Source organism: Oncorhynchus gorbuscha, linkage group LG02 (assembly GCF_021184085.1).
Source record: "Oncorhynchus gorbuscha isolate QuinsamMale2020 ecotype Even-year linkage group LG02, OgorEven_v1.0, whole genome shotgun sequence".
In the NCBI taxonomy this organism is placed as follows: Eukaryota; Metazoa; Chordata; class Actinopteri; order Salmoniformes; family Salmonidae; genus Oncorhynchus; species Oncorhynchus gorbuscha.
In genome coordinates this window covers 6,991,324-7,007,347 of record NC_060174.1, presented here as the reverse complement: position 1 = coordinate 7,007,347, position 16,024 = coordinate 6,991,324, and the positions used below count along the sequence as shown (strand labels likewise).

At 41.2% G+C, this 16,024-nt stretch overlaps 1 protein-coding gene across 3 annotated transcripts in view; it reads right to left on the bottom strand.

Moving 5' to 3' along the window:
* Window positions 1–352: 352 nt before the first annotated feature.
* LOC123996602 (lisH domain-containing protein ARMC9) overlaps window positions 353–16,024 on the bottom strand; it is an 86,081-nt gene continuing 70,409 nt past the window's right edge. For all 3 annotated transcript variants that reach the window (XM_046300099.1, XM_046300116.1, XM_046300107.1), the window contains 2 exons: window positions 12,099–12,301; window positions 353–2,540 (listed from right to left, as the gene is read on the bottom strand). In XM_046300099.1, the coding sequence (XP_046156055.1) occupies window positions 2,479–2,540; window positions 12,099–12,301 (265 nt within the window). In that variant the 3' untranslated portion in view covers window positions 353–2,478. The remainder of the gene's footprint in view (window positions 2,541–12,098; window positions 12,302–16,024) is intronic.

Sequence of the window (16,024 nt, the reverse complement as noted above, 5' to 3'; positions counted from 1 at the left end):
TTATCTACAGTCTAATGTACACTAGTCTGACAGATGATTATCTACAGTCTAATGTACACTAGTCTGACAGATGATTATCTACAGTCTAATGTACACTAGTCTGACAGATGATTATCTACAGTCTAATGTACACTAGTCTGACAGATGATTATCTACAGTCTAATGTACACTAGTCTGACAGATGATTATCTACAGTCTAATGTACACTAGTCTGACAGATGATTATCTACAGTCTAATGTACACTAGTCTGACAGATGATTATCTACAGTCTAATGTACACTAGCCTGACAGATGATTATCTACAGTCTAATGTACACTAGTCTGACAGATGATTATCAGATGATTACAGTCTAATGTACACTAGTCTGACAGATGATTATCTACAGTCTAATGTACACTAGTCTGACAGATGATTATCTACAGTCTAATGTACACTAGTCTGACAGATGATTATCTACAGTCTAATGTACACTAGTCTGACAGATGATTATCTACAGTCTAATGTACACTAGTCTGACAGATGATTATCTACAGTCTAATGTACACTAGTCTGACAGATGATTATCTACAGTCTAATGTACACTAGCCTGACAGATGATTATCTACAGTCTAATGTACACTAGTCTGACAGATGATTATCTACAGTCTAATGTACACTAGTCTGACAGATGATTATCTACAGTCTAATGTACACTAGTCTGACAGATGATTATCTACAGTCTAATGTACACTAGTCTGACAGATGATTATCTACAGTCTAATGTACACTAGTCTGACAGATGATTATCTACAGTCTAATGTACACTAGTCTGACAGATGATTATCTACAGTCTAATGTACACTAGTCTGACAGATGATTATCTACAGTCTAATGTACACTAGCCTGACAGAAGTACTTCATCTTTGTGTCTTTCTTGTAAACACTATAATTTAACGCAATGAAAAGTTCAATGAAAGCAGCTATTCAAAGTGAATTACGATAACAAATCAAAGTAAAGCTGATATTCACTTAGTTGACATTTCCCTTCAAAGAGCTGAGCAACCAACAAACTATTTACAAGTCAAGAGACGATCCAGACCAGCGTAACAACTTGATTTCGATAAACACACAGACAAAAAAAATCAATCAATCCTGGTTTCTTTATGAGCATCCGTATAGAACGAAGGAAAAATTAGTTCCTGGACAAAAGAGAGATTTGTCCATAATGTGACGAGTATTGGTTGGTTGTAAAATACTGTCTACTGCTGTTTTATGTAGTTCCTACGAAAGTATTAGTTAAGTATTTAAGTATAGGCTTAAAAGGAGAGCGTTAACTGGAGAAGCGTTAACTGGAGAAGCGTTAACTGGAGAGCGTTAACTGGAGAGCGTTAACTGGAGAGCGTTAACTGGAGAGCGTTAACTGGAGAGCGTTAACTGGAGAGCGTTAACTGGAGAGCGTTAACTGGAGAGCGTTAATGTTCAGATGGAAAGCAGGAAGGCAGAATCAGTCATTGAGCCACTGAAAACATTCCAAATGGATTAGGAAGGCCGAGTCAAAACAAAGCTCAAATCAAAACCTTTTAAACTGAAAAGGTGGCAAAAGTCCAGCTTTATTTCACCTGAGCATGTTATATACCCATATACCCTGTACTACGACCACCTCGGCACCGGAAACGGAGGGACTTTATAAGACACTGATTACATTTTATTATTATTATTATTATTATTATTTTTACAATGTAATCACCACAGTGTTAGTCATAAATAGATGTCTGTAAAGGAGCCCTACTCCATTAACCATAGTGTTAGTCATAAATACTCTAATTTCCTCCTTCCTCAATGGGTCACTCATTTAAAATTCCTAACAGTCAAGCGGAAAAGCAACATGGTGGAAGGATCAACCCTCGATTAACCCTTTCAACCATCTTTGATGAGACACAGCCTTTTGTTAGCAAATAGTGCTACTACATTATAGCTGGTAATGTTCACCGTACCATAGATTTGGAATGAATTCATTTTGTCCAGTAGCTGGTTATGTAACGTCCAATGTGTTTAAGATGACATGGGAGAGCGAGTACTTTGGTGTTTATTCTCCAGGAGAGAGAGTTAAAAGAGGGAGATAGGTAAAGAGAAGCAAGCCTTGGCCAGCTGGTTAGGTAGGAAGGGTGTATCAAGCGGCTTGCAAGCTTATTTGTTGTTTTGCTTATTTTGAGAGCAGTGTTGTGTTACCAAAGTGTTCTATACCGAGGTTTGAAAGGGGCCCCTCCCCGAGCTACAATCCTACACATTGTTTCCTATGCCATCGCTCTCCCTCCACCCCTCCTCCTTCTCTACCCCCTTCCTCCACCCCTCCTCCTTCTCTATCCCCTTCCTCCACCTCTCCCTCCTTCCTTTACCTCTCTCTCTCTCCCTCCACCTCTCCACCGACCTCTAGCCTCTCTAATGCCCTGACCCTTATCACAACCTGCGGATGGAGTTACAGGAAGCTGGAGGCTCCTCAGGAGATATGGCGGCCCCGTGGTGAAAGGTCCTTTTCACTTCCTGTGTACGACTGGCTGCCTGGAGAGCAGAGAGGGGAGGGGGGGCGTGGCAAGAGGGAAGGAGTGAGGGGTTAGGTGGTTATACTGGGACCATTATCATAGCCAACATTATTGTTAGAACTTATGTGTGATTGGGTTAAGACTTCCCATATTCATCAGCACACGAAGGCCATTTCACAAAAAGAGTGCCTTTTGCGTCCTTCCAAATTTTAAGTAGATATTGTGAATCAATAATGAATTTTAAAATCCTGTTATATTAAATGAAGTACTTTTTAATAAAAACCAGATGGAGAATTCAATAAATCAGATTTTTGTTATATGAATAAAGACATTAAAAAATCAGCATTTTTATATATTCCTCTGTGCAAGCTGTGACATCTAGGAAGATTTTAACCCACTTAAACCCAGCATTTCACCATCATTGTAAAGCCCTAGTTATTGTGTTGCTTTGACAGTCATTTATGAAGATGATTAGTGATTCATTTACATCTATCCCTCATTGGTCATCACTGTTACACGAACTGTCGTTTTAATACGGTGAAACGGTTCCTTTTTGAAATATACATATTTTTTTTTCAAACAAAAAATTGAACAACTAATAGTCAAATCACAGTGTAAAAGTATGTGAGCTGGTTGTACATAACACATCAACCCTGTTACCCATACATCACCCGTCGCGAAGTTACCAACAATCGGATGTATCCGGTTTTCAGGGATACAACTAATTCAACCGAACTTCCTTTTTCGCTGAGACCTTATTTGGGAACTCTCAACCTTGACGACTCGAGGGGTTTAGGTAAATAATCAAATGTAAAACCGGGAGATACTCCGAATTATGTATTAATTTGTGGATGTCCATCATCCATTTTGTATGATATACTGTATTACAAACTGCAATTCGTACAATATAAAAATTTTAAAAAGTTAAAGGTATAATATGTTAGCTAGGTGGCTAACACTAACATTAGCTAGGCTAGGTGTTAGCGGTTAGTGTTAAGGTTAGGAGTTAGATTAAAGGATTAAGGTTAGGGGAAGAGTTCGCCAACATGTTAAGTAATTGCAAAGTTGCTAATTAGCAAAAATAGTCCGTGATGAGATTTGAACACGCAACCTTTGTACCGTTACCCCGTACCGTTACCCCCTGTATATAGACTGGTAATAGAGGTTGCAACAATGGCGGCAGATAGTTTTAGAAGGAGAGGGTCCAGATTGTCTAGCCCAGCTGATTTGTCCAGGTTTTGCAGCTCTTTCAGAACATCTGCTGTCTGGATATGGGTGAAGGAGGAGTTGGGGAGGCTTGGGCGAGTAGCTGCGGGGGGGCAGAGCTGTTCGCCGGGGTTGGAGTAGCCAGGAGGAAGGCATGGCCAGCCGTTGAGAAATGCTTATTGAAATGTTCGATTATCATGGATTTATCAGTGGTGACCGTGTTACCTAGCCTCAGTTCAGTGGGCAGCTGGGAGGAGGTGCTCTTGTTCTCCATGGACTTTACAGTGTCCCAAAACCTTTTGGAGTTAGAGCTACAGGATGCGAATTTCTGCTTGAAAAAGCTAGCCTTTGCTTTCCTGACCGATATGAGTGCATTGCATATCGTGGGGACTATTTGATGCTGTGGCAGTCCGCCACAGGATGTTTTTGTGCTGGTCGAGGGCAGTCAGGTCTGGAGTGAACCAAGGGCTATATCTGTTCTTAGTTTTGCATTTTTTTTGAATGGGGCATGCTTATCTAAGATGGTGAGGAAATCCTCCACTGACGGGATGAGGTCAATATCCTTCCAGGATACCCAGGCCAGGTCGATTAGAAAGGCCTGTTCGCAGAAGTGTTTTAGGGAGCGTTTGACAATGATGAGGGGTAGTAGTTTGACCGCGGACCCATAGCGGATACAGGCAATGAGGCAGTGATCGCTGAGATCCTGATTGAAAACAGCGGAGGTGTATTTGGAGGGCAAGTTGGTCAGGATAATGTCTATGAGGGTGCCCATGTTAACGGATTTGGGGTTGTACCTGGTGGGTTCCTTGATGATTTGTGTGAGATTGAGGGCATCTAGCTTAGATTGTAGGACTGCCGGGGTGTTAAGCATATCCCAGTTTAGGTCACCTAACAGAACGAACTCTGAAGCTAGATGGGGGGTGATCAATTCACAAATGGTGTCCAGGGCACAGCTGGGAGCGGGGGTAGATAGCAGGCGGCAACAGTGAGAGACTTATTTCTGGAGAGGTTAATTTTTAAAATGAGAAGTTAAAACTGTTTGGGTATAGACCTGGAAAGTATGACAGAACTTTGCAGGCTCTCTCTGCAGTAGATTGCAACTCCTCCCCCTTTGGCAGTTCTATCTTGACAGTGTATCCAGGATTCAGACACGGCAAGGACTTCAGGGTTGGCAGAGTGTGCTAAAGCAGTGAGTAAAACAAACTTAGGGAGGAGGCTTCTGATGTTGACATGCATGAAGCCAAGGTTTTTTCGATCACAGAAGTCAACAAATGAGGGTGCCTGGGGACACGCGGGGCCTGGGTTTACCTCCACACCACCCGAGGAACAGAGGAGGAGTAGGATGAGGTTACGGCTAAAGGCTATCAAAATTGGTCGCCTAGAGCGTTGGGGACAAAGAATAAAAGGAGCAGATTTCTGGGCGTGGTAGAATAGATTCAGGGCATAATGTGCAGACAGGGGTACAGGTGCAGGTACAGCAGAGGTAAGCCCAAGCACTGAGTGATGATAAGAGTGGTTGTATCTCTGGATAAGCTGGTTATAATGGGTGAGCTCACCGCATGTGTGGGAGGTGGGAATTGCCCGGGGCTAGTAGAAGCATCTGCTCCGACGGAGGCCGGTTGAAGGCACAGCGGATGGAGTGTTCGTCGGCAGAGCTGTCGTGGTGGTGCGGCGGGGCGCTGTGTCGACTAAGAATCCCAGCCAGGTGGCGAAAGAGATATTGTAGTTGTAGTAATTTAGTTTTCTATCCGGGAGATGCGCCTGGCTCACGGCTAACTGGTGCTAGCTTCGGGACAGAGGTGTTAGCCACTATAGCCACTCGGCAGCAGCAGTGATCCGGTGCCAAGGTAGCAAGGATCCGGTGGAGTAGTGTATTCTAGCCGTCTTTGGGTGGAGTCCGGGTGAACAACTGAGTAGGCCGGGAGGTGGGCCTTAGGGATATCTTCTGTACAGGGTACCTCGGTGGGTGCTAGCTAGCTGTGCAGAAGGTAAAGGCCGCTAGCAGTGGCTAACAATGACTAAATAGCTTGTAGCTAATTAGCTGGTTAGCTTCTGATGGCTGTGGTTCTTGCCATAAGGTCTAAAAATGACAAATAATAGCGGTTCCGTATCACATTGGGTGAGGCAGGTTACCGGAAGGTGTAATTTAACTAAAATGGAGAAGATATTGAAAATAAAATTGAAATATATACAAAAAAAGACAAAAGTACAAGAGAGGATGAACAAAACACGTCTGCACTGCTACGCCATCTTGGATCAGGAATCCAAGATTCCTGGAATACGACCCAGGTCTCTGTCTGCTCACTAAACTACAGTGTAGAAGGTCCATCCCCCTATAGAGTCATGTTAAACTACAGTGTAGAAGGTCCATCCCCCTATAGAGTCATGTTAAACTACAGTGTAGAAGGTCCATCCTCCTATAGAGTCATGTTAAACTACAGTGTAGAAGGTCCATCCCCCTATAGAGTCATGTTAAACTACAGTGTAGAAGGTCCTTCCCCATATGGAGTCATGTTAAACTACAGTGTAGAAGGTCCATCCCCCTATAGAGTCATGTCATAGAAGGTAGAGTCATGTTAAACTACAGTGTAGAAGGTCCTTCCCCATATGGAGTCATGTTAAACTACAGTGTAGAAGGTCCATCCCCCTATAGAGTCATGTTAAACTACAGTGTAGAAGGTCCATCACCCTATAGAGTCATGTTAAACTACAGTGTAGAAGGTCCATCACCCTATAGAGTCATGTTAAACTACAGTGTAGAAGGTCCATCACCCTATAGAGTCATGTTAAACTACAGTGTAGAAGGTCCTTCCCCATATGGAGTCATGTTAAACTACAGTGTAGAAGGTCCATCCCCCTATAGAGTCATGTTAAACTACAGTGTAGAAGGTCCATCACCCTATAGAGTCATGTTAAACTACAGTGTAGAAGGTCCATCACCCTATAGAGTCATGTTAAACTACAGTGTAGAAGGTCCTTCCCCATATGGAGTCATGTTAAACTACAGTGTAGAAGGTCCATCCCCCTATAGAGTCATGTTAAACTACAGTGTAGAAGGTCCATCACCCTCTAGAGTCATGTTAAACTACAGTGTAGAAGGTCCTTCCCCATATGGAGTCATGTTAAACTAAAGTGTAGAAGGTCCATCCCCCTATAGAGTCATGTTAAACTACAGTGTAGAAGGTCCATCCCCCTATAGAGTCATGTTAAACTACAGTGTAGAAGGTCCTTCCCCATATGGAGTCATGTGGGAGAGAGAGGGAGAGATAGATAGATAGATAGATAGATCCAGAGAGAGAGAGAGAAAGATAGACCCAGAGAGAGAGAGAGAAAAAAGACCCAATATGTTATCTCGGGACTAAGAGATCACACTGCAAACAAGAGACTGTCCATCCATATTATCTCTATGTTCAATTAAGACGTGTCATAGCTTTATCAGGAAGCACGCAATAAAGATAACACAGTATCTAAAACGTTGCCCAATCGCTGATCTTTGAGAAGACAGCATGAGATCTACTTGGTAGTCATTATGTCAATACGGCTTATTTTAAAGTCTAATAAAAGCTTTCCCAACATTAGCCATTGTGCTAGCAATAAGATCAGTGTGTGGTTTGAAGGCGTAAGCCAATATTGCTGTCATGTTTTGTTAGTTTTGAAATGGCTTTGCTTTTGACAGATGAGGCATGACACAATGGCTTGTGTAATAATACGACACACACCACAGGCACACATAGGCCTGCCTGTCAGCCTGCCCTTTGAGCTATTCTGTCCACAGCACTGAGTTAAAAGATACATTCTGTCCAGAACACTGAGTTAAAAGATACATTCTGTCCAGAACACTGAGTTAAAAGAGACGTTCTGTCCAGAACACTGAGTTAAAAGAGACATTCTGTCCAGAACACTGAGTTAAAAGAGCCATTCTGTCCACAACACTGAATTAAAATAGCTATTCTGTCCAGAACACTGAGTTAAAAGAGACATTCTGTCCACAACACTGAGTTAAAAGAGACATTCTGTCCAGAACACTGAGTTAAAAGAGACATTCTGTCCACAACACTGAGTTAAAATAGCTATTCTGTCCACAACACTGAGTTAAAAGATACATTCTGTCCAGAACACTGAGTTAAAAGAGACGTTCTGTCCAGAACACTGAGTTAAAAGAGCCATTCTGTCCACAACACTGAATTAAAATAGCTATTCTGTCCAGAACACTGAGTTAAAAGAGACATTCTGTCCACAACACTGAGTTAAAAGAGACGTTCTGTCCAGAACACTGAGTTAAAAGAGACATTCTGTCCAGAACACTGAGTTAAAAGAGACATTCTGTCCAGAACACTGAGTTAAAATAGCCATTCTGTCCACAACACTGAATTAAAATAGCTATTCTGTCCAGAACACTGAGTTAAAAGAGACATTCTGTCCACAACACTGAGTTAAAAGAGACGTTCTGTCCAGAACACTGAGTTAAAAGAGACATTCTGTCCAGAACACTGAGTTAAAAGAGCCATTCTGTCCACAACACTGAATTAAAATAGCTATTCTGTCCAGAACACTGAGTTAAAAGAGACATTCTGTCCACAACACTGAGTTAAAAGAGACATTCTGTCCAGAACACTGAGTTAAAAGAGACATTCTGTCCACAACACTGAGTTAAAATAGCTATTCTGTCCACAACACTGAGTTAAAAGAGACATTCTGTCCAGAACACTGAGTTAAAAGAGACATTCTGTCCAGAACACTGAGGTAAAAGAGACATTCTGTCCACAACACTGAGTTAAAATAGCTATTCTGTCCACAACACTGAGTTAAAATAGCTATTCTGTCCACAACACTGAGTTAAAATAGCTATTCTGTCCAGAACACTGAGTTAAGAGATATTCTGTCCAGAACACTTTGAGCTTAAAGAGCTATTCTGTCCAGAACACGGAGTTAAAAGAGCCATTCTGTCCAGAACACTGAGTTAAAAGAGCCATTCTGTTCAGAATACTTTATGAGCTAAAATATCCATTCTGTCACATCATGCTTAGTATTATACAACAGCCACAGAAATAATCTGAACAATTAATTTACTGAATAGTGTACGTAAATACACAATACAACACACGCACTAAGTGTTGGAGCAACTGTAAGATTCCTGACCTCCAGCTAAAAGTCCAGCGGGGCCAGACAATAGGTTCTTCTCCCAATCCGTTTCCCTGTGATTGGCTGTGATTGGCTGTGTAACATTTATAGCACAGGATGCTGCTTTTTTTGGGGGGGGCGCACTACCTTAGAATGACAAAATGTTGGGGAAACAGCCTGGGTAACAGACCTGTTTGTGTTGTCATTCCACTTCTTGTCTACCCAGGTTAACAGTAGCCCGTGATTAGGGTGGATCACAACAACAACAACCAAATCACCCACCAAAGAGGACCAATTAAAAGCTTGGCCTAAAACAGCCAGCACCGAATGAGAGGTAAAAAAAATGCCCGTAGTGAATGACACCAGAACGTCCTGGTACAAATCATTCAACATCCCCCAGGGGGTTATGGGTACCAAGGAGGTGCTCTTGTCAAACACACGTTAGTTAACCACTTGGCATGTACACTGAGCAAAAATATAAATGCAACATGCCACAATTTCAAAGATTTTACTGAGTTACAGTTTATATAAAGGAAATCGGTCAATTGAAATAAATTCATGAGGCCCTAATCTATGGATTTCATATGACTGGGAATACAGATACGCATCTGATCAATAAGCTTTTCCTCATCAATCTACAGACAATACCCAATAATGACGAAGTGAAAACACGTTTTTGCAAATCTATAAAAGTATTCAGACCCTTAGGTATGAGCTCAGGTGTATCCTGTTTCCACTGATCATTCTTGAGATGTTTCTACAACTTGATTGGAGTCCAGCTGTGGTAAATTCAATTGATTGGACATGATTTGGAAAAGCACACACCTGTCTATATAAGGTCCCACAGTTGACAGTGCATGTCAGAACAAAAACCAAGCCATAAGGTCCAAGGAATCATCTGTAGAGCTCCCAGACAGGATTGTGCCGAGGAACATATCTAGGGAAGGGAATCAAAAAATGTCTGCAGCATTGAAGGTCCCCAAGAACACAGTGGCCTCCATCATTCTTAAATTGAATACGTTTGGAAACACCAAGAATCTTCCTAGAGCTGGCCGCCCGGACAAACTGAGCAATCGGGGGAGAAAAGCCTTGGTCAGGGAGGTGACCAAGAATCCGATGGTCACTGATAGAGCTCCTCTGTGGAGATGGGAGAATCTTCCAGAAAGAAAACCATCTCTGCAGCACCAATCAGGCCTTTATGGTAGAGTGGCCAGACGGATGCAACTCCTTAGTGAAAGGCACATGACAGCACGCTTGGAGTTTGCCAAATGCACCTAAAGGACTCTCAGGACATGAGAAACAAGATTCTCTGGTCTGATGAAACCAAGATTGAATTCATTGGTCTGAATGCCAAACATCAACATCTGGAGGAATCCTGACCTCATCCCTACAGTGAAGCATGGTGGTGGCAGCATCATGCTGTGGGGATGTTTTACAGTGGCAGAGACTGGGAGACTAGTCAGGATAGAGGGGAAGATGAACGGAGCAAAGTACAGAGAGATCCTTGATTAAAACCTGCTCCAGAGGGCTCAGGACCTCAGACTGGGAAAAAGGTTCACCTTTCAACAGGACAACGACCCTAAGCACACAACGCAGAAGACAACGCAGGAGTAGCTTCGGGAATGTCCTTGAGTGGCCATCTCTGATGGAAAACCCCACCCAATTTAATAAATTTTAGGATAAGGCTGTAACATAGCAATATGTGACCAACTGGCTCGATTCGGGCTGATGTAGCAAATCTTAGTTTTTTTACGTTGGATAAAAGTAGAGACTAGAAATGTGTATATGATACAATATAGTTGCGGAACAATGGGAAGGTAAATCTCCACCCGGCACAGCCAGAAGAGGACTGGCCACCTCTCAAGGCCTGGTTCCTCTACGTTTCTTCCTAGGTTTCTGCCTTTCTAGGGAGTTTTTCAGAGCCACCGTGCTTCTACATCGGCATTGCTTGCTGTTTGGTGTTTTTAGGCTGGGTTTCTGTACAGCACTTTACATCAGCTGATGTAAAAAGGGCTTTATAAATACATTTGATTAATTGATTGATTCTACTTTGAAAGTTGATCAACTTCTAATATCGATTTTGGTAATGTTATCTGGAACTTTACTGATACTTTTGGGATTTTTTTGTCTGCCTATTGTGACCGCCTTGGAGCCATTGGATTACTGAACAAAACTGAGGTTTTTGTATATAAAGAGGGGCTTTATCGAACAAAACAAACATTTATTGGGTAACTGGGAGTCTTGTGAGTGCAACCGTATGAAGACCATCAAAGGTAAGTGATTAACTTTATTTCTGACTTTTGTCACTCCTCTACTTGGCTGGTAAATGTTTGTAATGTTTTGTGTGCCGGGCGCTGTCCTCAGATAATCGCATGGTATGCTTTCGCCGTAAAGCCTTTTTGAAATCTGACACAACGGTTGGATTAACACCTTGAATGTTTTTAGAATTTTTACTAAGAGTATTTCTGTTTTTGAATTTGGCGCTCTGCAATTTTACCAGATGTTGGCCAGGTGGGATGCTAGCGTCCCACACCCCCTAGAGAGGTTAAAAAACATCCTGTTTGTTTTGTTTAATTTGATTACAAAACAAACTTTCACGGATTTATGGTGAAAACATCCATGGCTCGCATGCAATGCAATTCATTAGCCGTCCTGCTATTTCTGTAGTGCAAATGCAATCTGTAAGACGGTTCCATGATATTTTACAAACCATTACATCTGGGAGCAGTATATCCTCCTTTCTCTATACATTGGATCTTTGTCCAGCTCCTGTAAAAAGTTTGGATGTGCGTAAAACCCTCTGCATCCAAATCTGGATGATCATTTCATGTAAGACATCTGCATCTAGTCTCTGAAAAGTAACGCCTACATTTTATGAGAGGGTAAAATGCTGTTAAAACTGAAGTCCTTAAAACTATTCTGTTGTGTTTGTGGCATTAGTCACAGCTTATTCAAAAGAAGTTGTTTAATTTTTATATTTGATTCTAATGTCTTTTTTTAGGCCTTACTAATTGTGAATTTAGTATTTTTTATTGGCAATGTTTGGCTTGCCCATGGCTCAGAGAGCGAGAGCGAGAGCGAGAGAGAGAGAGAGAGAGAGAGAGAGAGAGAGAGAGAGAGAGAGAGAGAGAGAGAGAGAGAGAGAGAGAGAGAGAGAAAGAGAGAGAGAGCGAGAGCAATACAGACAGAGATAGAGAGAGAGAGTTAGAAAGAGAGCTGTGATGTTTAAGACTTCACAGTTCACACTCACTCTGTCTGCCGCCCCCTGGCCCTCCCACTGTGACGGAGGCCCCTGATCCAGGTCGGCTGCTGCTTTGCTGGGGCTCAGACTGGGAGAACTGGGGGGCCAGTGGAGGGACAACGCGCCCCCTCCGAGGATCCACGCCTGGTGCATCACTCTCCGGCGTGCGGGGAATCTTGGGCCGGCTTGTAAACCCGGGAACATTATCAATGCTGAGGACAGGGTCAGCGGGGAAGGGTCAGGGGAGAGGGGTTAAAGGTTAGAAGGTGAGCAATGCAGTCAAGTCATTATCACTGTTGAGGACAGAGGGTAACACTGTATTACTGTATTAATGTAACACTATTACTATATAACTGTAACACTGTATTACTATATAACTGTAACACTGTATTACTATATAACTGTAACACTGTATTACTATATAACTGTAACACTGTATTACTATATAACTGTAACACTGTATTACTATATAACTGTAACACTATATTACTGTAACACTGTAACACTGTATTACTATATAACTGTAACACTGTATTACTGTAACACTGTAACACTGTATTACTGTAACACGGTAACACTGTATTACTGTAACACTGTATTACTATAACACTGTATTACTATATAACTGTAACACTGTAACACTGTATTACTATAACATTGTATTACTTTATAACTGTAACACTGTATTAATATAACACTGTATTACTATATAACTGTAACACTGTATTACTGTAACACTGTAACACTATTACTATATATCTGTAACACTGTATTACTGTAACAATGTAACACTATTACTATATAACTGTAACACTGTATTACTGTAACACTATAACACTATTACTATATATCTGTAACACTGTATTACTGTAACACTATTACTATATATCTGTAACACTGTATTACTGTAACAATGTAACACTATTACTATATATCTGTAACACTGTATTTCTGTAACACTGTAACACTATTACTATATATCTGTAACACTGTATTACGGTATAACAGTAACACTATTACTATATATCTGTAACACTGTATTACGGTATAACAGTAACACTATTACTATATATCTGTAACACTGTATTACTGTAACACTGTAACACTATTACTATATATCTGTAACACTGTATTACGGTATAACAGTAACACTATTACTGTAACACTGAATCCCTTTATGGGGATTATTTGTTAGTTGTGGGAAAGAATACGTTGATTTTGAAATAGGTGGACAATGAGTGTATCATTTTGCTGAACATAACTGTTGTATCTACATCTAGATAGATAGTTGTGTTGTATCTACATCTAGATAGATAGTTCTGTTGTATCTACATCTAGATAGATAGTTATGTTGTATCTACATCTAGATAGATAGTTGTGTTGTATCTACATCTAGATAGATAGTTCTGTTTTGTCTACATCTAGATAGATAGATCTGTTGTATCTACATCTAGGTAGATAGTTATGTTTTGTCTACATCTAGATAGATAGTTCTGTTGTATCTACATCTAGGTAGATAGTTCTGTTTTGTCTACATCTAGATAGATAGTTCTGTTGTATCTACATCTAGATAGATAGTTCTGTTGTATCTACATCTAGATAGATAGTTCTGTTGTATCTACATCTAGATAGATAGATCTGTTGTATCTACATCTAGGTAGATAGTTCTGTTTTGTCTACATCTAGATAGATAGTTCTGTTGTATCTACATCTAGATAGATAGTTCTGTTTTGTCTACATCTAGATAGATAGTTCTGTTGTATCTACATCTAGATAGATAGTTCTGTTGTATCTACATCTAGATAGATAGTTGTGTTGTATCTACATCTAGATAGATAGATCTGTTGTATCTACATCTAGGTAGATAGTTCTGTTTTGTCTACATCTAGATAGATAGTTCTGTTGTATCTACATCTAGATAGATAGTTCTGTTTTGTCTACATCTAGATAGATAGTTCTGTTGTATCTACATCTAGGTAGATAGTTCTGTTGTATCTACATCTAGATAGATAGTTGTGTTGTATCTACATCTAGATAGATAGTTGTGTTGTATCTACATCTAGATAGATAGTTCTGTTTTGTCTACATCTAGATAGATAGATCTGTTGTATCTACATCTAGGTAGATAGTTCTGTTTTGTCTACATCTAGATAGATAGTTCTGTTGTATCTACATCTAGATAGATAGTTCTGTTTTGTCTACATATAGATAGATAGTTCTGTTGTATCTACATCTAGATAGATAGTTCTGTTTTGTCTACATCTAGATAGATAGATCTGTTGTACCTACATATAGATGGACAGTTCTGTTGTACCTACATATAGATGGACAGTTCTGTTGTATATATGTACAGTAGGCCTTATCTTTACGGACAATGATCTCAAATCATGCCAATAATTGTTCATTCTTTGATTCCTTAATTAAACAGGCGGCTTGGATTTCAGACACTCTCAGGGCAGTTGGCATTGGTCCGTTGAATATGATCCATCTGTCATCATAATGAGCCTTACTGTGATTTGATAGGCCACTGAACAAGACAATGGAAAGATTCCATTTCACTAAGGCCTCCAGGTATCATACTTGACTCGTAATCCCAGCCTCTGATTTCATCCCTTTAAAAATGGTTTGTGGTGTTGGATGTCTGGTATAAATATCAATCAACACTTTCCTGTGTGTCTGTGTTTACTTGTTATTCCGCAGAGAATGTGAGACAAATCCTGAGAGGATCATTCCTGATCCATCACTGTTATAAATCATCATCACAACACAATCATAGGAATTATAAACTGGCCCCTATGAGTGGCTAGTAGAGCCTAATGGACCCCATGTCTCAGCAAGAAACTGTGGCTTTGATACCCCAGTCGAACCAAAATGGAGTCCACAAAAGTAGCAACCTCTGCACCACAATGTAGCCAAAATAAAGTCCTATAGAGCAGCAATGCCCCCCCGATACCACTTAATTTTCTACCTAGAGAGAGGAAACTGCCCTCCATGCAGGCAGAGGGTTGAAGTGAAGGCATTTTTTACATTAGTCCTAGGCATTCCTGGGGAGCAGAGTGCTTGATTTAAGTGGCATTTCCTCGGCTCATTACACGCGGGGAGACACAGAAGTCAAGCTCCTGTGGGATTTGGACATAAAAAAAAGGGCTGACTGAATGAGCCCCTTTGTTGACTGCTCGTTTAGACGCATGTCACACACCGCCTGGCGAGTGCTAAGTCACCGATTAGTATTAAGTTCCCCGGCAACAAAAACAAAAAAGGGGAACTAACAAAGAGTCACTGACAACAACCAAAACAAAACAGGTTGGGTTTAAGGAGCGGTTCTGAAAGACACTCCGTGGACTGTCCACTGAAAGTTGACTAGCAAATAACAACTAGGACCTAAAAGAGACCCACTATATTTGCCCAAGAAGAGGCAAACAAAAGAAAATCACCACATCGAACTTAAAGACAGGAAGCAAACCAAACAGTGGACCACAATGAAAACAGGGATGGTCAGATAAAGGATTGTTTGTGTAGAAATCAAATAGGGAGAGACAACTAAAGGAGTTAACCCTCCACATCTCTCAAGACAATTGGAGCACTGGGCCAGCCACTCTTAAACATCACCTGGGCCAGCCACTCTTAAACATCACCTGGGCCAGCCACTCTTAAATAGCACCTGGGCCAGCCACTCTTGAATAGCACCTGGGCCAGCCACTCTTAAATATCACCTGGGCCAGCCACTCTTAAATACACCTGGGCCAGCCACTCTTAAATAGCACCTGGGCCAGCCACTCTTAAATATCACCTGGGCCAGCCACTCTTAAATATCACCTGGGCCAGCCACTCTTAAATATCACCTGGGCCAGCCACTCTTAAATATCACCTGGGCCAGCCACTCTTAAATATCACCTGGGCCAGCCACTCTTAAATATCACCTGGGGGAGGGAGAG